This window comes from Equus caballus, chromosome 17, assembly GCF_041296265.1.
Source record: "Equus caballus isolate H_3958 breed thoroughbred chromosome 17, TB-T2T, whole genome shotgun sequence".
In the NCBI taxonomy this organism is placed as follows: Eukaryota; Metazoa; Chordata; class Mammalia; order Perissodactyla; family Equidae; genus Equus; species Equus caballus.
Genome location: NC_091700.1, coordinates 45,277,302 through 45,300,996, shown reverse-complemented (window position 1 = coordinate 45,300,996; position 23,695 = coordinate 45,277,302). Strand labels below are relative to the sequence as shown.

Below are 23,695 nucleotides of genomic sequence, written 5' to 3'. Positions count from 1 at the left end.
GTTTGAGGCAAAACAATCTTGCTTGTTTCCCTTCCTGCATTTTTTCCACAGAGAAGACCAAGAGGTTCTTCTCTCTCTCAAGCCTGCTAATAAATCATACACAGACACACACACATCCCGATGTAGAGTAGCAATTTCCTTGTATTTGTGGAGGCTTTTGTATTCAGGACATGAGAACCATATCCCACAATCCCCCTCTCCTGACAGTGAGGACTTCCTTCCTGTCTGGTGGAGGTGAAGGCTCACCCCTAATATTAGTAAGACCCAGGGCAAGGGTCAAATAGAGGCCCACAGACCATTCATCTAGATGTTTCAGGGTTACCAACTAAGCCAAAAGACTGTTAAACAAAGTACATTATTTCTTCCTATCTTCATAAAGAAACACCTTCATACACGTTAGAAGGCCAGTCTTGAATTTAGAGCACTCAGACTCCTCGGACTTCTGGATCATGGTGGTAGAGGGAAAGTCAGCTACAGCTCCAGGCTGGGCAGCCCACCCCTTCCCCTTCCCGTCCCTGACTCCATCCCGTATCTGATGTGTGTATGTGGTCACCCCAGCCTGTCCATCTAAGTTCTGTCCACAGTCTCCACAAAGAGGAAGCCTTGACTCCCTGACACGTCTAGGGGCATGCATGCCAGTGGCATGGTGCCCTCTTGGGAGGAGAGAACTGCAGAAGACGAGCTTTGGATTCCCAGAGCGAGGCCAGGAAGAGAAGGTGTGAGCTCCAGGTAGGAACGTTCAAGTGGGGCTGCAGATTCCTCACCCCAAAGAGTGAGACACGGCCCGAGGAAGGCCAGGTGGGACCTGCAGAGCTCAGGGCAAGGATGCCCCCTTGCCTGGTCTAAGGGTGGTTCCACAGACTTGAGATCATTTGTCTCAATCAAGAGACAACTGTCTTCGTTCTCAAATTCACTCTGAAGAGTGCGGTTTGGTGAAACCCCTCCTCAATGAGAGCTTGTCATATGCCGGGCAATGAGCCATGTGCCCGGATGAATGGAAATTGCTCCCAGCTCTCCAGGGCCTCAAGTCTAGTGGGAGACCCCAGCAGTTGATGCTTTTGTATCATGGTAGAAACAGACACAAGAGGTTTAGGGAAGGGCTCCTGGAAGGAGATAACATCTGAGCAGTCTTGAAGGGTAAGAAAGACCAGACAAAGAAGCAGGGAAGGGTATTTGGGGGAGAGGGAACAGCGTGAGTTAAGAGAGGTCCATGTAGTGAGCTGAGGAGTGAGCTCCAGTGTGGGAGGGTTTGAGCGGTGATGTGGGCAGTGTCAGGAGAGGCCAGTGTGTCCTCTAACAGGAACGTAGACCTTACCTCCAGGCCTTGGGGGAGCATTGGAGGCTTAACACAGAAATGGAACATGGGCAAACAGACATTTGCAGACATATGACTCTGGCACTCATATGGAGACAACGAAATCGAGTAGAAGGTAATCGAGGCAGGAGTTAATGAAAGTGGTCTGCTGATTCATTGATTCAGTAGATATCTACTGAGCCCCACAATACACCAGGCACTGTGGTATACTGGGGATACTGCAGGGGGCAAGGCAGAAAAAGTTCCTGTTCTCAAGGGTTTACATTCCAATGAGAAGGCAAGGACACCATAGATACATAAAGAAATAAATACATCAAATTATTTCAGACAGATGTAAGTGCTATGGATAATGAATAACGGGATAGAGATGATAGAGGGGAGATGGAAAAAAGACGACGGAGTAGCTCATTTGTTCACGTGTCACTTCATCCTGCGTACGCTTATTTACTGCTACTGTGAGCAGTGGCGCTATAGCGCAGAGATTAGACAGACACTGTCCCTGTTGTCACAGCGTTTATGTACCATGGGGGAGCCAGACATCAGTCAAACAAACCACCACTGGAGGCGTGCACTTTGAAGAGAAGGAGCATGGGTCTTTGAGAGCATATAGCCAGGGAACCTGACCTAGACTGGGTGTCCTGGGAAGGCTTGCTTTGGGTGGATGGAGGAACATTCCAAAGGCCAGGTGGGGGGAAGGAGCAAGGTGAACAGGAGGGCCAAACCAGCCCCAGGTGGCTGGGGAGTGAGGAGGAGAGAGGTGCGGAGTGAGGCCACCCAGGTGGCAAGGGCCCTGCCAGGCCCAGCTTTGTTCTGGGACTTTGCCTTTTTTCAGCGAAGTATATTTTTTTTATATGATAAAATATTTATAACACAAAATTTGCCATTTTTAGCATTTTTAAGTGTACAATTCAGTGGCATTAATTACGTTCACAGTGTTGTACAACCACCACCGCTATCTATTTCCAGAACTTTTCATCACCCCAAACGGAAACTGTGGCCATTAAGCGATAACTTCCCATTTACCCTTCCCCTCAGCCCCTTGTAACCTTGATTCTACTTTTTGTCTTTAAGAACTTGCCTTTTTGAGATATTTCATATAAGTGGGATGATACAATATTTGTCCTTTGGTGTCTGGCTTATTTAACTTAGCATCACACTTTTAAGGTTCGTCCATGTTGTAGCATGTATCAGAATTTTGTCCCTTTTTATGGGTGAATAATGTAGGTATACTCCACAATTTGCTTATCCATTTATCTGTTGATGAACACTTGGGTTGTTTCCATATTTTGGCTATTGTGAATAACGCTGCAAAGAACATTGGTACAAATACCTGTTTGAGCCCATCTCCAGTTCTTTGCGGAATGTACTCAGAAGAGGAATTGCTGGGTCATATGGTATATCTATGTCAAATTTTTTTGAAGAACATCCATACTGTTTTATCCAGCAACTGCACCATTTCATATTCTCACCAATAGTGCACAAGGTTTCCAATTACTCCATATCCCTGTGGTTTTCTGTTGACTTTGCCTTTATCTTAAGAGCATCAGATCTGAATCCTCTCTCGGAACCTACTCTGGCCACTTAAGTCTTGCAGGCAATCTGAGGAGTCCTCATTTGTGGCGGGACTTCGATGAGTATGCCTTCCAGTTAGTTGAAATAATTCAGGGGAATCCTGTTCAGCATCCTATGACCAAGTTCAGCTTGAAAGCAGGGATGGAGATGGGAGGAAACTGGTGAAGAATTTGGGCCCTCTCCCACGAGATACCATTTAAGTAGGCGTCTTGTGAAGGTCTTTTTAATCTCTCTAATACAGCACCAGTCATCATAGCAGGCCCTCAATAAATAAATATATGCTCACAGCAGAAACGCAATATATAGACATATGAACGAATGGGCTATTCCATCTTCTTTTCCCCCTCATCCCTTATCCATAGAGTGTTCAGGGCTCTGAAGACCTGGCAAAGTGTCTACTCCCTTCAGGGCCCCCAGGCTCTTGTCCATTGGACCCAGTAAACCATCCTGGGTCTTTCCTGGCACTGAACCACTGCGCCATGACGCTTATTCTACGTGGTGATCATAGCTCTGCAAGAAATGAGAAAAAAAATAGGCAGGTCGCCTTGAGTCCTTTTTAGAACAAGGCAAGACGAAGCCAAAGGATGAGAAAGGGTATAATTTATCCAAATAACACTCTCCACCCACATCGTATTTACAGATCGCAGAGCACTTTGCCAGATCCTTTCTCATTTGATCCTCACAATAAGCCATCAGGTCGGCAGGGTAAGCGCTGCTCTCCATCCTGGTTTTACAGGAGGGCACAGATCCAGACAGGAGAGGTGACCTGCTGAAGGTCAGAGCTGAAGTGTCAGGGACGGGTTTGACTCCATGCCCAGCACACGTCCCCTCTCCCCCAGCTTGGGGATGACTCACCCCTGCCTTGCTGTCCCCAAACCTGCTCAGGGCCATGGGACCAGCTCAGCCAGGCTTCTAAGAATCCATCAAGAGTTCTCCTGAGGTGTCTGCACAAACTTTTGTCTAATCTTCTCAGAAGCTGTCCTTGCAAAATGCTTTCTTATTTTTCACCCAATCAGTACTGAGGTTAAAAAAAAAAAAAAAAAAAAAAAAGACCCTTCCATTCTCTTTTTTGCAAACCAGCCAGCCTGGCAAAATCTATTTCATTCCCAAAATTCAAATTGGAAACTGCCTTCTGTGCTCATTAGTTTGGGTTGTAGCAGTCATTACATTCTAAACAATTAATCCCCGAATGCCAATTTCTTACTACAATTATCCTGGACTCAACAACTGGTTTTCTTAGCAGCAAGGCTGAAGCAATTATTCCTAGTTTTTGTAACTAAACATGCTGTGCTGGGCGCTTTACAATGTTTTCATCATCACTGAGCCATCAACATTTATCTCTATCAGGGGAACAAAAAGGCCGTCCGATCGTGGCGGCCCAGCAATCTCACAGACCTGTGTACTGACGTCCACCGTGCATTTACCCAAATTTAGGCCTTCTGGACAGGTGGCATGACAGGAGACACAGGAGGAGCTCTGGGCCAGGCTCCTGAATTCACTTACGATCCTGGCTCTACTGCTCACTGCTGTGTGGCTATGAGTACATTGCTTACCCTCTCTGTGCCTCATTCCTCATCTGTGAAATGGTGATAGTAAATGCTCTATTTCACAGGGTTATTTTGAGGAGTGAGTGAGTTAATATTTGTAATCAAGAGTGTATCTGACATAGTAAGTACTTTAGAGGTACGTGTTTAAAAACAAACAGGAAATTTCCTTTAACAACTAAAGGGGCTTTTAATGCTCTTTTGTCCCCTTAAGGTCTGAGAGCCCACAGGATAGACTACAAAGACAGAAAGAGAAACACTGGTCTCCCCCGTCCCCTAAGTCACAAAACCCCCTGATTTGAATGCGCCAGCAAACCAATTCCAAACCCATGTTTTTTATTTTTATTTTTTGAATTTTTTTCTCCCCAAATCCCCCCAGTACATAGTTGCACATTTTAGCTGCGGGTCCTTCTAGTTGTGGCATGTGGGATGCCGCCTCAGCGTGGCCTGATGAGTGGTGCCATGTCCACGCCCAGGATCTGAACCAGCAAAACCCTGCCAAAGCACTGCGCACAAACTTAACCACTCAGCCACGGGGCCGGCCTCCAAACCCACGTTTTTTAAAAGTCAACCTTTGGGGGGCCAGCCCAGTGGTACAGAGGTTAAGTGCACACATTCCACTTCAGCAACCTGGGGTTCGCCAGTTCGGATCCCGGGTGCGGACATGGCACCGCTTGACAAGCCATGCTGTGGTAGGCGTCCCACGCATAAAGTAGAGGAAGGTGGGCACGGATGTTAGCTCAGGGCCAGTCTTCCTCAGCAAAAAGAGGAGGATTGGCGGCAGATGTTAGCTCAGTGCTAATCTTCCTAAAAAAAAAAAAAAGTCAACCTTTGGCACCATCAAGGTAGCGACTCTCAAAAAGTGGAACTGAAAACGTTTCTCAACAGCATGTAGGGAACTAAACATCAGATGATCAACTCCTACCCAGTTCAAATTAGAGCAGCTTTAATGCAGCAGATGGAAGCCAGAACCCACTAGATTCCTCTTTCTCTTTTCACCACCTCACCCTCAGGACCTATGGACTAAGTGTGCCCTCCTCACATCTGGTAATGATGATAACAACAACAACAGCGGCAATAATAATAACCAACACCCATGTAGAATGTACTCTGTGCCAAGCACTGTTCCAAGCTCTTTACTGCATTAACTCATTTGGTCCTCAACAACAACCGTAGGAGGCAGGTACTATTATTATTCCCATTTTACAGATTGGAAAACTGAGGCACAAAAAAGCTAAGCTGTAAGTCCAAAGCCACAGGGCTGAGAGCTGTGGAGGCAGTAGCTGAATCCAGGTTGTGTGGCTCCCGAGTCCAACACTTAGCATCACACTACATTTTCCTATATCATTGACCCCAGCCGTGGGCCCAGACCCAGCCTGGGCTCAGAAACCCAACACGGTCTTCAGACAGAAGGATCTTGGGACCAAGTCTCACTGCTTGTCCAGCTCTGGCCTTGTTTCTAGCTTAGGGCAGGTTTCGGGAGACAGGCCCCGTCTCTCTCCCTGTTTTTGAGCCTCTTTCTTGATAACCCACTCAGTTCTCCTGCTTCCTTGATTGTTCTTATAGTCCTGAGCCTTCCAAGTACTAATTAGACCCACATTTACTGAGCATCCACTATATGCCAGTCATTTCTGCTAGGCCTGGGGACACAGAGCCCTTGGGGAACTGTGCAGTCCAAGGACTGCATAGAGTGAGAGTCTGAAGACCATGAGTCAAATCAACACGGGGATCATCAGTGAGGCAGACTGGTGGGTTTGAGTCTCCCTGGGGATGCGCAGTATCAGAAAAGGCTTCACAGAGGAGGCGGCAGGGGCTGCTTTCTGCTGCTGCATGTCCCTGATGCCAACCAGTGCCTGGACGTTTGCTGGTTGTCTCTTTGCAGACATCACATCCTGCCTGCCTGAACACACCATGTGACCTCAGAGTGTAAGAGGGAATTGAATTTGTCATCTTTGTTTTCTAATCGGTTAGTGGAAATTATGCGGACATCTGCTGTCCCAGAACGGCAGGTTCTGGCATCCGCTGGACCGCCAGCCATCCTGCTGCAGTGAAACTTCATGTCTGTCTGCAGTTGTGTCCCTGGTCCCCCATAACGGTGGCCCCGTCACCGGTCTTCCCAGCTTCATGTGGAAAAAACATCCTCCCATCATTCCCCCTTCTGCTCCCAGATCCCCTTGGGAGATCTGAGAGAATCCGTCTTATTAATTCCACACCCAGATAACGAAAATAAGATGCAGAGAATTTAAAACACTCATCTGGTGACTTTTGATAAGTTAATTGAGTTGTTGCCCACCTTGAAAATTTGTCCCTTCCCTATGACAAGCCTCTCTTCCTTTCATAATTTCAAACACTTTCTCATTCCCAGAGATTGCCCTCTAACCCACTAATCAGATTGTGTCAGAAGTGTTTCCTGGAAACTTCCTTATTTAACGTGGAAAACAAATAAAAAGAAAAAGAAGAAATGAAGGAAAAAAGGAATCAGTCTTTATGAGGGCCCTACTGTGTGCCTGGCACTAGTTTAGGTGGTTTTGCATGTATTTATCACATTTAATCCTCCATTAACTTCACACTGTATGTCTTATTATAGACAAGGAAAATGAAGCTCAGAGTGGTTAACTAACTTGCCGAGGGTCACACAGTTATGAATATCAGAACTAAATTTGAAGCCACGTCTGAGTCCAATGCCCATGATCTTTCCAGGACATTTAGATGCGTCTGAAATGGTTCTACGTATTTTTGCCGTAGACGTCTTCGCTGCAAGAATTTCCCCCACAAACATTTTCACTGCCTGACTAATTGGCCATAAGCCAATTTTGCCATAAAAGATAAAATAACAAAAAATAAAAGAGGGACATTAGAAAGGACATAGTGAAACATGAAAAATGAATAACAAAATTAAAAAGACTATTGCGAAATACAAAACATCTGAATACATTTAAAATATGTGTAGATTCTGGGCTGGCCCCGTGGCCGAGTGGTTAAGTTCATGCGCTCCACTTCAGCAGCCCAGGGTTTCGCAGGTTCGGATCCTGGGCACAGACGTGGCACTGCTCATCCGGCCACACTGAAGTGGCATCCCACATGCCACAACTAGAAGCACCCACGACTAAAAATACACAACCATGTACTGGGGGGCTTAGAGAGAAAAAGGAAACAAAATCTTTTTTAAAAAAGTATAGGTTCTTGGTGATACTACACAAATAAAGGATTTTATTTTGTGAGTTGGTTCCGCCTAAGTACTTGTCTTCAAAGTCTTCTGTTCATCGTATTTTCTTTTTCTTTTTTTGCCTGTTGATTCATCTCTTCATTCGGCATGCATTGCATTTTTTCTTTTTCACTAACATTTCTTCTTTCGTTAAGAGAGGTATCAGTTTCCGCATACTGGGGTGCATATTTGTAACTGAGCTTTGTATTGAGTCATGAAAAGCCTTCCACACTGTTGTCACTTGTTCTTGGCATATTGGCACATGTCCATTGATAGATGTTCCACAGTTCTATGGAAAATGTGGAGCCAGGATTTATATAATACAGCAAAGGGACTACTGTGTCAATGGATAAACGAAACCAAATAGTCAACCAGTCGAAACCAAACTGTCAACCAGTTATTTTATCTTTGACGGCAAAAGTGCCTTACGGTCAATTAGTTATCCGGTGAAAACGCTTTCAGCAAAGATGCTTATGACGAAAATAGTGGAGACAGTTTAAAATACATTTGTGAAATTTCACCTTTCTACTAAATTTCTGTCACCCACGATAAATGGGTTAAATTCATGCAATTAACTACTCGCATTCTCCATTTTGCTGTCGTTTTATTGACCCCATCACTCCACTGTTTGTTGTAAACTGCCTCAAACCCATCTCTGCACATCAAGGTCACCTGGAAGGAGGCGCAGCGCAAGTGTCACCTTCTCAAATGACAGATGGAGAAGCCAAGTTTAAATGACTTGCTCAAGACCCAGAGGGACCCGAGCCAGACTGCAGAGAAAAGCTTAGCGTCTTGTCTCTGAGGAAATCTCCAGGTTCAAGTATTTTCAAGGAGGTGGGGGTGAGCGCCTGGGAGCTCGCCTCCCCACCTCTAATTCTCCCGGATTCTTGGAGAGCCTCGTGTATCTGGCACTTGGCTCAGTATGCAGCTAAGAAGGGTCCAACTGGCATTTATTTAATTACCATAAACAGATGTACGACTTTGGCTTCCGTGAAGCATCTTCTTAATGTGTTCTTCAGCCCTCCTGCTTCTGGGGAAGCCAGGCAGGGCAGGGGCCTGTGGAGGGGCCCTCCATGCCATCAGCGTGACGGGCACTGTGACGAGCAGGTGTCATGGGGAACTGGGAATGGTGGCAATGGCCACATGGCTCATGTCTGAGGCACTGTCCTCATAGATTCCTTTAATTCCTTCCACTTCAGGATCCCCTGTGAGCCCTCTGTCACTTTTCCCAGATGTCAGGGCTGCTGAATGAGGTGACTCTGGGATTTACTTTGGTGACGTCCCCTCCACGCCTCCTGGCTCAGTGTTTTCCTCACTCTCTCTAAGGCAGTGTAAATCCTGTCCCGCAGTTCTGCAGCTTGCACCCTGGAAACAAAGCTCGCCGACGTCATGCCACTGTCCTGCAATAGGCTCACCTCTCACCTCGATGCCTCCCTCACTCAGTTCTTCCCACAGCTCTTTTGGAAAGAGAAAGTGTGTGGAGGGTGTTGGGGAAGGGTTTACCAGAAATCAAGGTAGAGGCTGAGTTAAATAAGATAGAAAATGGTCATTAAATTTTCATATCTCTCTGATTTTAGAAAAAAACAAATTTAGTAATAAAATATGGCTGCTAATGACAAAGGAAATTTCAAAGACCTGTGGCTCTCTCAGAGGACAGGTGTGACACGGGAAGAGCCACACTCTCTTAAAGGACATTTTTGCTTTTGTATAAAAAGATGCCCTCTTTTCTTAATTTCTCAGAGAAAAAAGCGGCCTGTCTAATGCTATCTCGATGCTTGGAAAGCATTTGCATTTCTGATGTGGTCAACTAGCTCCTACTGTCATTGAGAAACGAGTCAGCTATTGACAAGACAATCATATGTCCCAGATTTGGGGGGCAGCGCGAGTTTCAGACATTTGGTCCACCTGTCAAACCATGAAACCCATTTCTAAAAAATGGTCATGGAGCACACATTTCCTTCTCTGCAGGATAACTTTGAGTTGGGCATTTAGGTACAATTGTTGGAGGTTTCCCTCCGGTGTTTTATGCAAATCATAATTTTTATTGAGCCTGAATTTGGAGGGTTGGATTCTTTGTAGAAGCTTCCAGACAACCAATTCTGTGATCAAGAGGGAGAGACAGCTTACCAGAGAGGTTAACAGAACCAGCTAAACTCTCCCATTCGCTGGATGTGTGCTTGGCTCAGTTACTTAATCTTTCTGTGCCCCAGCTTCCTCCTGTGCAATTTGGCGATAGACTGATGGCATTGTTCCAACTATTTAAAAAAGGCAATTCAGGTAAATCAACTTAGCACAGCACTTGGCCTTTAGTAAGTGCTCAGTGAACATCAGCTAATAAAAAATCATGTACACATATGTAGTCTTAATTTGGGTTCCCCCAAAGGAGAGCCTGAGATAAGGGGGCTTGAATGCCGTCATTGATTTGGGAGGTGATTCTAGGAAGCAGGAGGAAGGGAGCAAAGTCACGGGACTTGATTCCACCGGGCAGCATAGAGAAGCCTGGAGGATGCCTCCCAGGACTGTCCACCACGAGCCAGAGCATCTATGTGTGTGTTTGACATATGTCCACACAAGGGTGAATAAGATAGGATCCCAGCTCAGTATTTTTAAATGAAATGCAATATAATGAATGTTAGTCCTACAGCCACGCAAGTCGGCTCAGTTGTTTGTTGCAAAAAGAGAACACTAAGGGATGACATATCAAGAAGTGCTTAAAAGCTAAGGATTTTAACTTTAAACGGCGCTCCCACAAAGAGCCCTGTGACATTGAGTAAGCTCTTTCACCTTTTTCTGCTTTGATATTCTGCATAATGCAGAATGATAATAATATACCTCTTCTTAATGAGAATTAAATGCATAGCATTTAACTCAGTTCCTGGTCATAGCATGCCTTCAATAAATGGTAGCCGTTTTGTGGTTGTTATCATTATTGTTATTATAGTGTGCATAACTGAGACTGTAGAAAACTGTCATCCGAGGGTTTCAGGACATGTAGCCAGCTTAGCCTAGTATAAGCCACAATATGCCTCTAATTTATAGAAAGGGAACCTGAGGTTCCAAGCAGCTACTTTCTTCTGACTTCCCAGCACATCCTTGGTGAGGTCAGAGAAGTTAGATCTGAGGGACCATGGCGTCTGGCTACAAAGCTGGGCAGATGCTAGACTCGCTGGCCAATCTTTTGTAAAATCTGTTATTGATCTGACTTGGTTCCATCCTGTGAGACCTTCCTAATGCCAAGCTAACCCCATCTTCTCTCTCCAAATGCAGTCTGCAATGGCCTTTCTCTTCCACAAAAGACACTCTGCTTTTGTCCTGGGGGGCCCGGTCCTGCCCCTTCCACAGGCCACTCTTTCCTGGCTGGAGTTTCTGGTGCCTCGGCTGGAAACAGCCCTGCAGCACGCAGCTCTCTCCTAATCATGGATTTGTGATTAAAAATACATTAAAGGACCAAGGAATTATTAAGAGATATAGGCTCTTGCAAGTAAAACTGACATTTCCAGTTAGACTATAATTCTAAATTATCCACAAGGACCCTGTTCTTAGGCTAAAAACATGAGGCCGATGTCAGTTCTGTTTTCTGATGGTGCTTTTATCCTAGACCCACGGTCAAGATGAAAATGTAGCCTTTTGTAGCAGAACTTGATCCATCCTGCTAACTTGAAAGTCTGGGGTTATGGCTTTGTGGCTTTCGTGACTTTACTCGGAGCCTCATCCTGGTCCCTCGCTATGCATTTGTGTCAGCGCTAAAGACACAAGGAACATTTGCCTTTTTAACACCCCACTGACTGTTGCCTGACTGGTTTACACCCTGGCAAGTTCCTGAGGACAAGGACCCCCGCGAAGATGTACAGCATGCCATGGGTCACATTAGAGAGTTAGTGTTCTTAACCAAAGGTCCAGGCACTGTGGTGGCACAGATCGAGCAGTAGACTCTGCCCCTCATCAACTGTGACCTTGGGCAAGTCACTTCATCCCTTTGGACCTCATCTGTTAGACCAGGACCAGAACTAAAGCATTGCTATGGTTATCTTAACTTGAACTTTCAGAATCTTGGTCACTCAACAGACAGGTTCTTTTACTGCTGACCCTCCCCTCCACCTGGTTGGAGTTGGAGAAGTTTGGTTACATCTTGTGCATCAGGTAACATCTCTAAGGGACTCAACTTAATTGTAATGACAGCTACCATTCATGGAGTATTTATTATGTGCTAGGCGCCGGACTAAGCACTTTAGGTACCTCGTAGTATTTCATCTGCACAAAAACCACTTTGCAGGTGAGGCAATGTAGGCTCAGGGAGGTCAAAGAGCTTACGCAAGGAAAGTAACAGCATTGGATTCAAACTCAGATCTGTCTGACTCCAAAGCCCATACTCTAAGGCCTCAACTAGAATGGTACTCTTTTCTTTCCCAACACTACTTGCTCCCTTTACCTCCTTCCTGAGACTGGAGTGGTCAGGCACAGACTAGGTTGGGGAGAAGGGTCTTGTTCACCTCCATTCTTCCTCCACAGTGCTGGGGACCAGGTTCCCCCATCCACTGGGCTTTGCATCCTCTGATCTTGCTCTGCTATTCAGAGACCACTCAGGGTCCAAATAGGTTGGCATCTCATAATTGCCATCAATTGGGTGTGTGTATGAGTGTAGAAACTCAGCTTGGAATGCAGGGGACTCAGGCTTATGGCCTAGCTCAGTGTTTTTAAAATTCTCTGATGACAGTGGGATCCAGGAATTCTTTCTCAGCTCAGAAAGGTCAGAGCATCTCTCTTGCCCTCCCTCGATTCCAGGGGCTGCAGCCTAGATTCAGCATCAACCCCCTCCATCCCTGCCCCACTCAGAGGAAAGCTACTTCCTCAAGGCCGAATGAACTGAAGGACAGAGAGGAAACGTCCAGGCTCCCAGGGAACGTGCAGGTTTTCCCACCTACCTCTGCCTACCCTGCTGAATCCCTCAGTGGTGTCACTCAGCCCGGGGTCCACACCCTGGGGATCAGACACCCCTCGCAGAGCCACTTACCCACGTGCTGACTCAGCTCAGCTGCCGCTAACAAAAAAAGGTCGTGCATAAGTCATGAGGGGTAAACTTCAGGATGAGTGGCAAAGGGGACTTATCTGTGCGGCTCCTGGCTCTGTGAATGACAGGGGACCCAGCTCATTTCGCCCCTGTCCCACCCTGGGCACCTGTGTCCTCCCAAGACCCAGCCCCTCTCCCACTGGACTTCTGGGCTCAGAAGCCAAGCAGATTCAGTGCTTGCTTTGAAGCTAAGCATTAAGGACAAATCTGACTTTTACAATGGCAAGAAATTGTTCTACTCAAAATTCTGTTCGAGGCCAAGGGTAATACACAAATACCTAGAAACAGCAAGCACCGAGGCTTGCAGAGAGAGAGGGGAGGAGGAGAAAGAGAGCCAGGCGGGGTTGCGGGGGAGTTGACGCCAGCTTCTCAGGAGCCGCTTTCATCATAATGACCGTGGTGACAATAACTGCTGATATTTACTGACTCTCTCCATTTTCCTTGTGTGAGCTCATTGAATCCTCACAGCCATCAGAGAAGGGGGGGCATTACTTCCTCTTTTTCTTAGATGAGGAAATGGCACCTCTGAGAGGCTAAGTCATTTGTTCAAGGTCACACATCAGCAAGTGGCACAGTCTGGATTTGAATTCAGGCCCATTTCCCCCAAAGCCCATGATTTTTCCCTATACCCGCTGCTCCTCCCCATATTGATCTGCTGGGTTTATAAAATATGCACCAAGGGCAAGATGTAAAGCTCTGTGCTTCTGACTTTGTATCTCTTAATCATTTGATTTTTTAAAAATAGGATGTGTATGCATTTATGTTAATTCTATTATTTTTAAAAGAATTCAAAAAGGAAACGGAAAGACTTATGGAGGGAATGGGGGATGAGGGAGGACGATGATGTAGAGGCTCCGATTTGCTGAGGAAATGTGGGTCTGGTGCAGGGGAGATGGTAGGGGGTGTGGTGCAGCCCTGGGGTCATACTGCTGGCCCAGCACAGGCTGATGGGGTACAGGAAGGGGGTCCTCGCAGTTTTCTGCTCCCACGGCATGAACCCAAGCAAGGGATATTTAGTTTGGGCAAATTTGAAGGCAGCCTAGGGCAGCACAGGGGATGTAGGTCAGACTTTAGGAGACCTTACTTCTGGTTCCTATTCTGTCACTAAATAGATCGACTTTGCAAAAGTCATGTAGTGGGTTGAAAAGATACGTTCACATCCTAAGGCCTGAACCTGTGAATATTACCTTATATGGCAAAAGAGTGAATATTATAGGACCAAAGTTGTGATTAATTTAAGGCTCTCCAGAGAAGCTTACCCTGGATTCCCAGGTGGGCCCTAAATGCAATCACATGTGTCCTTATTAAGAGCAACACAGAGGAGAAGACACAGAGAGAAGAGAAGGGGGCAGTGTGACCACAGAGGCAGAAATCAGGGGGATGTGGCCACAAGCCAAGGAACACATGGAGACCTCAGAAGCTGGATGAGGCAGAGAACAGAGGCATCCCAGGGGACCTGGAGGGAGCACAGTGCTGCTGACACCTTGATTCTGGACTTCCAGCCTCCTGAACCGTGAGAGAACACATTTCTCTGGTTGTAAGCCTCCCTGCTTTGTGGTAATTTGTTGCAGCAGCCATGGGAAACTAATACAAGTCGCTTCCTCTCTCTGGCCTGCTTCCGCCACGGTAAAACAGGAAGGTTCCACCTCCCAGTTCGGACATTCTCCCATCGTTCCCTGAGCCATAGACCCCCCACAGGTGGACAGGTCTCCATTCTCCAGGTTGACCCCTTCCACGTGACATTTAGGGTCCAAACAGGTCAACTTTCCTCTTGGGGGAACACTGCTGATTGAGTCCCATGACTTTGCTAAGGATAAAATACTTTCGCAGACAGTTCATTTTTTTCTTATTATTAATTGCTAGAAAAACATTCTGCCTCACCCCAAGGAAGCCATCCAAAGAGCTCTGACCTCTCTGGGGATTTCAAGGAAATCTTTTAGTACCTGTTTTCTAATTTCTGCCCTACAGTCCCTGCAGCTTGAGGGGTCATGGTTTAGGGAGTTCCAGAGAATTTGCTCTGGGGCTGCTGGACAAACGCAGTGCAGAGGTGATCGGCTGGCCTCATCTCAGCACCGGCTTCGGCCTCTGCAACTCCATCACCAGCACACAGCTAACCAAATGCCTGCTCGGGGCTCCGGGCCTCGGCTTATGTGACTCAGGAGCCTCATTTGCAATCACCATTAACCAGAAAAGCCGAATGACTGCTCAGTGCCTGCGGAGTCGAGTGTCATGCAATTTTCACAGAAACCCAAGGGCTGGAAGAGGCTGCAAGGGAAGCCTTTAGAATAAAGCTCACAGAGTGCGCACCACCAGCTTCGGGCCCTCCTTATCCTTTCCCCGCCCCTCTAAGGTGTTAATGAGCTGTGAAGCGGCCCAAGCCTGGGCAGCAGAAGAAAGATGGTGAAATTTCCAGGGGACTGGGAACGGGACCTCAGAGGCAGCTATGTCAATAAGAACTGAGGGACCCACATACCAGCTATTAAACAATCTTGTCGGAAGCCTTTAACTGCTTTACAATAGGTATTCAGGCTGAATGCTCCAAAGGCCACCTTTAAATCTCTAAAAACAATGTTTGGGTCTTTAGCTCTCACTCAGCTGCCTGCTGTGTGTGTCAGGCAGAGTTAGTGAAAGCCCCAGGGCGGGCACTGGATTTCCAAAGATCTTCCCATCATTGATGTTTGGCTGTGCCTCACCTCTCTCCTCGGTTCCTCCTTTGATGATGCCCCCCCTCCTCCATGCAGGCCCTCCACCCCATCCCCACCCTCACTCAACACATTCATCCACACAGGTTGGTCTTAGAATGGAAGGCTTGTGGATGCCTCAAGTAATGGTACTAAAATGCTTTAATTTTAGATTTAGAGTCTGTTAGGCACGTAAATTAAGCCATTGTTATCTCATATGCCCCTCCCGCCCCATGTGTGTGTCTGTGTGTGTTTCTGTCTGTAAGCCCAAGGTTAACGGGGTACAATAGAGAAGAGCTCCGGGATGGCTGGATGGAGGCATGAAGAGCCCCAGGGGAGCTGGGGAGGTTACACTCTCCGGTCTCGATGCCGGGGAGGGCACTGGGGGTCTCAGCAGTGATGTTGGCATGAGCAAGGGCCTTTTGGTAGTTTGTGAGAAAGCATTTTGCTAGTCTTCTTTCAGAAACTGGTTTATCAAAGGCTGTGGTTAAGAGGAGGAAGTCGCCCAGCCAGCGTCAGGTCAGCTACCATCTGTTGGGAAGCGCTGAGGATGGATCCAGGAGGGTTCTGCTGCCACTGCCAACCCTTTCCTGGGGAGGCCTGGGTGCAGGGACTGGCCAGCCCACCCCTCAAAGGGCACCTCTGGAGACAGGGCAGAAGAAGGGAGGTCTGCCCGGGGCAGGGCATTATTGAAGCAGCTAGTGCTGGTGGGAGAGCAGCCAGGAGAGAAAGGCTTTCTTGGTTTGGAAACAAGCAAAGGACAGGAGGGAGAAAGGAGTGCTGAATCAGGACCAGGAGCTGGAGCCCTCCCCAGGGCCAGCCTGAAGCCCTCTGGCCACACTGCAGCAGCCTCTGTGAATGAAGAAGCAGAGGGCAGCCAGCCAAGGACACTGGCTCCTTGGTGGCCACTTTTCACGGAGTGGGAAGAAGAAGTGGGGGGCATCGTCTGGAGCCCTAATCTGTGCAGGGAGCTACCTGACAGGCAGAGGCAGACCCAGGGAAACATGAAGTGTCACTTGTACTCCACGGAGAGGGCTCTGCTATGGATCATCCCATGCCTGATACATGCTTAAAGTGGAGGTTCCTCATGTTCCAGGCCAGCTACTCCAAATACCCCTTTGAATTAGAGTGGGCTTAAGGCTTTAACCAGGGTGTCTGCATTCCCAGGAAGCCTTCTGCTTTCCATTTAGAAGGAAAGGCATCAGCTTGTCTGAAGAAATCCCAGCTTACTGAGTAATCGCCACAATAAGATTGAGAATGAAGGTGACCCATAGAAGCACAGTAAATACATGATTTTCTCTGCTCAGTAAGTGAATTTTGATTTTAACTCAGCACTTGCCTCAGGTCCTAAAATACTGTGAGCATCCTCAGGAAAGCCTGGGATGGGACAAAGTTCAGAAATGCTCCCACAAAGAAAAATGCAGGCTTCCCAGCCCTCTTTATAGCTACATGCAACCTAGAAAATTGAAAGCAAGGTGGCAGTCTCTCTGTCCTTGGTCACCATTGCCTATACGAGCCTGTCATACAAAGTGCGGGAAAGCACCACAGATCAATAGCTATTCTGGGTTAACATTGCCACAGCTTTTTTCTTTTCTTCTAAAAAAGAATTTTTCCGCCTATGTGGATCACATCCAAGGGATATTTCTGTGGTCTGTCTATGGAAATTAATGCTTAGAAGGAGCACTTTTCTTTTGAGGTTTCATGCACTTTTGACTATAAGTGACAGGGGCAGGAGTGCTCCTGGAGAATTGTTCGTTTAAAAGCTCTGCAAGAAGCTCTTAGCCCTCAGGTTGGAGAAGCAGGTAAAACTTACCCGACGGGCCCCCGGACCCTGGATGAGCAAGCAGTGCTTGTCGAGAACTGCGCAGAGGCGGCTGGGCTGCAGAGGTCTCTTGGCCTGGCACGGTCTCTCTGAATCCTGTGTGCCCTTCTGCAGCCCCGGCAGCATTTGCAGCACTCAACTTGCTGTGTTTGCCTGAGGTGGCGCTCATCTGAGCAAAATCTCTAGACAGTTTTTTTTTTAAATGGGAAATGAAAAGCCAAATGAGAATGTATGTGAAAATGTGAGCCACAGAAATCAGCCTCTCAAAGCATATGCCGCCTATGTTACTGCTTACATGGTTTCTAAGTTGGCTGAAGGTTTAAAGTGACAACTTTTGAAATTCCTAATGGAACCCTACAAATTATGAGCAATAACATAATTTTTTTTTGTAGGAGAATGTTATAAAGCACATCCACATCTAGTATCTCTTTTCAGCCTCACAGAACCTTGGAGGAGGCAGAATAAACATTCGTATGTCCACGTGGGAGGTGAGGAAGGCCAGGCTCGGAGAGGTTGAGTCATTCGATGTCGCACAGCCGGTCAGAGCTGACCCAGGGACTCCAGCCCTGACTCCAGACTTGTGGGTCTGGGCAGCAGGACCACTTGTCAATATCCAGGCCAACATCACTGAAAAATATACCTAGATGCATTTCTCCCCACCCGACACCAAGATCTGAGCAGCCCGCCCCTCCTTCATTGTCAGCTGCAGTCAGTGAACCATACAAATTCAAACTTCGGAAATGCTAAGTCTCATAAACAATTTTAAAGGTATCAAAATGCAAAACAGGAGTAAACAAAATTTCTTGCCACAGGGAACTAACTAATATAAAGTGACAAAATAATGGGAGTCTCAGATGAGGTCTCAAAAGTGGCCATAAAATGGAATTCAGAATCATATTTTAATGTGTACACCATACACTCGCTTTGCCAAGGACGACTGGTGGTGAATTCTCATTTATAAAACTAAGACTTGAAAGCAAAAAGAAATAGTGGAATGAGGGGGAAGAGGGGGACGCAGAGGGAGCGAGAGAGCGAGACTGGTGAAGTGAGATGGTGTAGTCACAGCTAGGGGACCGCAGAAAGCCAGCGCCTAGTTAGAGTGCACCACAGCGGTCCCAGAGCAGTCCATCACCCCTCCACCCAGGACCGGCCTTGGCATGTGGCCCTGGGGACACCAAGCACCTGTCCCTCCTAGGAACTTGCAGGAATTGATACGGAGCACTTGTCAGCGGCGACCTGCAGGGCTCCGGCTGAGGAGAGGCTGACTATAGCAGTTTATAAAGTGATGAGCAACAAGCAACACTCTTCCTGCCCTGCAGCAGTGGCCAGAATGACAGATCCATCTTCACGGACACTGTTCTGGCACTCATGCTGCGAACATGCCCTTCCCCCCATACTCAGCCCTGGGTATAGTGAGGAGGACAGGAAAGCAACTCCTAAGAAGTCGTCATCTATTTTAGGACAGAGCCAAGGTGGCTCAGTTTCCCATTTGGGGAGTTCAGCGCCCCCGCCCTGCCTTTCCCTCTTCCCCACCACCCCTAGCCAGTGGCTCTTCATTCATTTCCCCATCAGTCTTGGCTGTGATGTGTACCCGTCCTCCCGGATCCCATCTTTTGGCTGTTCTCTTAAAGGGCATTGACCTGAACGCACAAACGCAGAGGCAGCGGCGCCAGACTCGCAGTCGGCGGCGGCCACAGGCAACACAACGGCGCAGCCGCCTGCGGTGACTCAGGCAGCAGCAGCTCCGAACCGGTTTCATTATCACACAATTGAACCAAATCTGCCTCCTCCTGTCCTCAGTGCATGCGGGCGCCTCCAGCGCGCAGGAACGAAAGAAGACAAACTCTACCGACGTATCTCTCTCTCTCTCTCTCTTTCTCTCTCTCTCTCTTTCTCTCTCTCTCTCTCTCACACACACACACACACCCGAGCCTGAGAACAAGGGAAAACACTTTGCAGAAAGAGCCCCTTCACCAACTCCCAGGTCCCGTCTGGGGGGTCCTGCCCCGCGTAGCTACTTCAGCGTTAGCCAAAAGGGGCTTCCAAAATCCATGTGCTTGCCTGTCTTTCCAAGCACACGGGACAGACTGCAATTTCGGTAACTTTTCAAATCCTGTCTCCTGAACACTTGCCCACAAATACTCGGGAAAGAGAGAGGGACGCCCCTTACTCCCCACCCCCTCACTTCTGACCCCCACCCTACTCTTAGGCTGACAGCTTGAGGGAAAGAAGCTAGCCTATCACTCCAGCTGTTGTTGCCAGTCAGGAAACAACACGCTGTCACAGAGAGCCAAGCTACCTAGAGAGAGAGAAGGAGCGAGGCAACCTCTCCGGGTACCAAACACCGTCCTCGCATCAGCGAGCGAGCCTTTGCCAGGAGCTCCAAGTGTTCACGAGAGGGTCCCTGAGGCCGCCCGGAGAGAGGACTTGAACCCAAGCAGCGTGAATATAAAACGACAGAGAGCGACTCACCTTTAGGTTGTGCGTGGGGTTTACGACGCAGACAAGTTGCCCAGCAGCAGAGAAAACCCGTTTAGCTTTGTAGTGCTGAAAGCGGAGGTGAATGAGATCTAACACAGCCCCAAAGCACTGGGTGAAGAAAAGCATCACAACTTTTGGGGGGTTGTTGGCACAGGAAGCAGCGGAGGAAGCTGTGAGTCCTTGGGCTCTGGAAGGAGCGCAGCCTCTGAAACACTCCGCTCCAGCCTGGCTTAGCATGCCTTCATATTCATCATCAAAATAAGACGGTTAGAATCTTGCAGCAGTGAGGCGGCCAATCAAAAGGACAGAAATGTTATCCTTGAGGTGCAGAGACAGCCAATAACAAATGCCTCCCCTACCGAAACTCCCTGATGAATTGAGCCTGGCGGAGAATGTATTATTGAACATTACCATAGATCAGCACATTGCATTTATCTTGTGATTACAGCCAACCATACATAATGCTGGGGAGATAGGCTGACAAAATTGATTGCTTAATGTGTCTCCATTTATTAATTGACTTAATTTAACATGAGAGCCTTTCTTAACGCGCTGGCAAAAACGTAAAGCATTTGAACGGCCAAATAGTAAAACACCCTGCTCCAAAGCAGGCAGATGGATAACGCAGATCGGGGCTCGACTCGCCAGAGCTGCTTGGGAGAAAATCAAATATTACAAGACTCCTCCGATTCCAGATAAGGATTTGGCAGCAGCAGAAACATGCATCTTTCAATCTTGCGCTCTGACTCTCTCTGCCATTTGGATTTCAGCCTCTTGATAAATCTTACTCTCAACTCTTTATCAAAGAAAAGAATCCCTAAAAAATAAATGCAGTTGGAGTTGGGGGGGAAATATATATATATATATCCATAATACTGTAATTACTGAAGCCTGAAAATATTAAAGCATAAAAATTGCACAGAGAGTGCTTCTAAAAATAATGAAATCCCTGATGCATGAATGCACACACAGAAAAACCTACACAGAGAGGAAAGTGGCTTGTAAATCAGCAAAATAATTACAGATGCTGAGGGCCTTTGCTTGTCATTCATTTGCATATTGGTGGGCAGCAAATTGCTAATTAACCACTAGATTGTTGGAGACATTAAAATAGAGGTTAAGAGCTCACATACCGCATCATTTGCTTGTCTCTTTGAGCGCCAGCGGCACATGTCTGTGCTGGAGCAGCCAGAGGGCATTCTAGTCCTCAGACTGCACTTCTTCTCTCTCCAGAATGGGGCTGGTGGGGGCGCTACACCCCCCCCCCGCCCCCCCACTGGAAGAAAGGCTCCTGAGCAAACAAGAAGAGACTTAGGGTTTCTGGGGACAAGATCTGGTGGCTTAGCCAGTCTTTGCAACTAAAGCAGGAGAGTTGAGTGTGTTGTGTCTCCTCTCTTCTTTGACTGTTTCTCTGTTTAGGAGTCAGCCCAGACCCAGTGTGCTCGGGGGAGGATCAGCCTTGTGTGTAAATGGCATCCAGTGTGTGAGCCCATTGCTCCTTCCTTCCTCTGTCTCTGTTCTGGCTACAGGGCTTGGGTTGTAATGTATGCAAAGCATACACACCTACGTCTGTGACCTGGTCAGGCAGGTGAACTAACAACAGATAAAAATATAGGGGAAAAAATACACAGGTTTACTGAAACCCGGACAAAGCCTAGGTGTTAAGATTTAACTTGAATTTAAAACCAAACCTATGTTTTAAGAAACAAATAAGCCAAGCACCAATTAAAATGGAAACTTTGTACTTTCTAAAATAATTGCACTGGTACAAAACTAGAAGATGACAACATTTGAACCAGTTAGAACTTTATCAGTGTGATACTTTTGTAGAATATGAATCCCTGGACCCATTTGTTACAGTCATGTGTCACTTAATGACAGGATATATTCTGAGAAATGCATTGTTAGGCGATTTTGTTGTTGTGTAAACATCATAGCGTGTACTTACACAAATCTAGATGGTATAGCCTGCTACACTCCTGGGCTATACGGTACTAATCTTATGGGACCACCATCGTATCTGTGGTCTGTTGGTGACCAAAATGTCATCACGCAGTGCATGACTGTATATGGTTCGTAAATAAGGGTTACTGGCCGGCAATACTAGAACTCACTTTCTAAAGTTTTCATTTTCCAGAACAGGCTTTCGGCTGTTCAGCAGGAAAACATTCAGTATTGTTTTATTGCTTTTCTTTTTTTTAAAAATAAAAGTGAGCATATACTCCCATATATTCCTTAAAGACACAAATTCATACTTCAGAAAGGTCTAAACTTCCCCTTTCTACATCTTTTGTTAGAATAGAACTGTTGTGTTCTTTCTCCCTTTGTGTAACCGTCCCTCACCTGTGACATGGGGATAATAGAAATTTATTTCTCTCTAGCTCACTGTGAAGATGGAGATGATGTATCTGAAGTACTCAGCACAGTGCCTGGTTCAAAGCAGCTTCTCAGTACTTGAGGCCGCTGAGTAGCTTTGGCAGAACAATGAGTATTTGGCAGCATGTTTTTTCTTCCTGTTCCATGAAATATTTTTCCCCACGGATTTGCGCCCTACCATCAAGGGCCACTCAAGCAGAGGGCATGGTAAGAGATGACATGGCTCCTGCCATGTCCTTAAGGTAGCTGTCCTGGTCCTACCTAGAGACCAGGCCTGGGAGTGAGGGCTGACGGGTTAAGGGGTGCTCATTGACATCAGCAGTGAGAACAGCACCACAGACCTGCTATTAGGGTGCTTTTCCTTGGTCCCAGACTTGACCCCTTGCTCTAACTCTCTACCCCAAAACTGGTTTACATTACTCTATTTCAGGATGTTAGGCACACCCATCTGTTGTCAGAAACAGTCCTCAAAATAATCATCCATTGGGAAGTGTCTGGAGCTAACCCTAATAATAGATGCTCATATTTAATGTCCCCAAAATAGAGTGGCACAAACTAGCCTTCAGGTAGAGATTAACGGCTGTGTCACCTCTTACCACTAAGTTGGCCCCTCTGCAAAAGCCATACCAATCCCCTCATGCCACACCGTGATGCCTAGGGCTCCCCTTTCACCTCGGGAGCAACCAGATTTACATTTTATCTGGGCTAGAAAGTCTCTGAGATTGGTAATCAGATAAATTTGGATTCAAACCCTACATTGCTACTTACTGTTACTTTGGGCAAATTACTTAACCTCACTGACACTTAGTTTTGTTGTCTATAAAATGAAGCTAAGAATAACTCCCTTGAAAAGTAGTTTAAAGATTAAATGAGATAATATAGGTAAAACTGCCAGCCCAATATCTGGTTTTCACAATAACTTTAATGAGAAGTTATTATCATCATTATCATTATCATCTTCTCATCAAAAATATTTTTGTCCAAGTTGACATGAATGCTGATGAGTGTGTGGAGCAAGCAAAACTCTCATGCACTGCTGGAAACCACTTTGCAAAAATGTTTGGGAGCATTTGCTAAAACTAAACATATGCACGTTCCAATCCCCAGAAAACCCACTCCATACACCCAACAAGGATGTGAGCATGGGCTCATCAAAGACTGGTGCTAGGATTTTCATAGCAACATGTTCATAATGGTTAAAAACTGGAAACATTCTAACTATCTATCAATGATAAAATATAAATCATATTATTTTTCCTCCTTTTGTTAAATACTACATAAAAATGAAAAAGAATGAACTATTGCTACATGCAACAGTGCAATAATGGGGATGTATCTCACAGATATAATTCTAAAGTAGAGAAGCCAGACACAAAAGAAAACATGTTGTGTGATTCCATGTATGTGAAGTTCAAGAACACAGAAAAGGTCGTCTGTAGTCTGGGAAATCTGGAGACTAGTAACCTTGACAAGGGATTATGACTGAAGGGGACATGAGGTAGGTTTCAGAAAGCTAGATGTAGTCTGTTTCTTGATCTGTGTTCTAGTTTCATGAATGTTATGGGTTGAATTGTTTTCCTCAAAAAAGATATGCTGAAGCCTTAACCCCCAGTACCTCAGAATGTAACCTT

The 23,695-nt window shown here is 46.6% G+C and overlaps 1 protein-coding gene across 2 annotated transcripts in view; it reads right to left on the bottom strand.

The window, feature by feature from the left end:
• SIAH3 (siah E3 ubiquitin protein ligase family member 3) overlaps positions 1-19,976 on the bottom strand; it is a 74,507-nt gene extending 54,531 nt beyond the window's left edge. The window contains exon 1 of one of the 2 annotated variants that reach the window (XM_005601233.4): positions 19,680-19,976. In XM_005601233.4, coding sequence (XP_005601290.2) covers positions 19,680-19,925 — 246 coding nt within the window. In that variant the 5' untranslated portion in view covers positions 19,926-19,976. Of the gene's footprint in view, positions 1-17,198; positions 17,374-19,679 lie in introns of those variants that run through there. The other variant, XM_070239760.1, reaches the window with a different exon arrangement.
• Between the last annotated feature and the right edge of the window lie 3,719 nt (positions 19,977-23,695).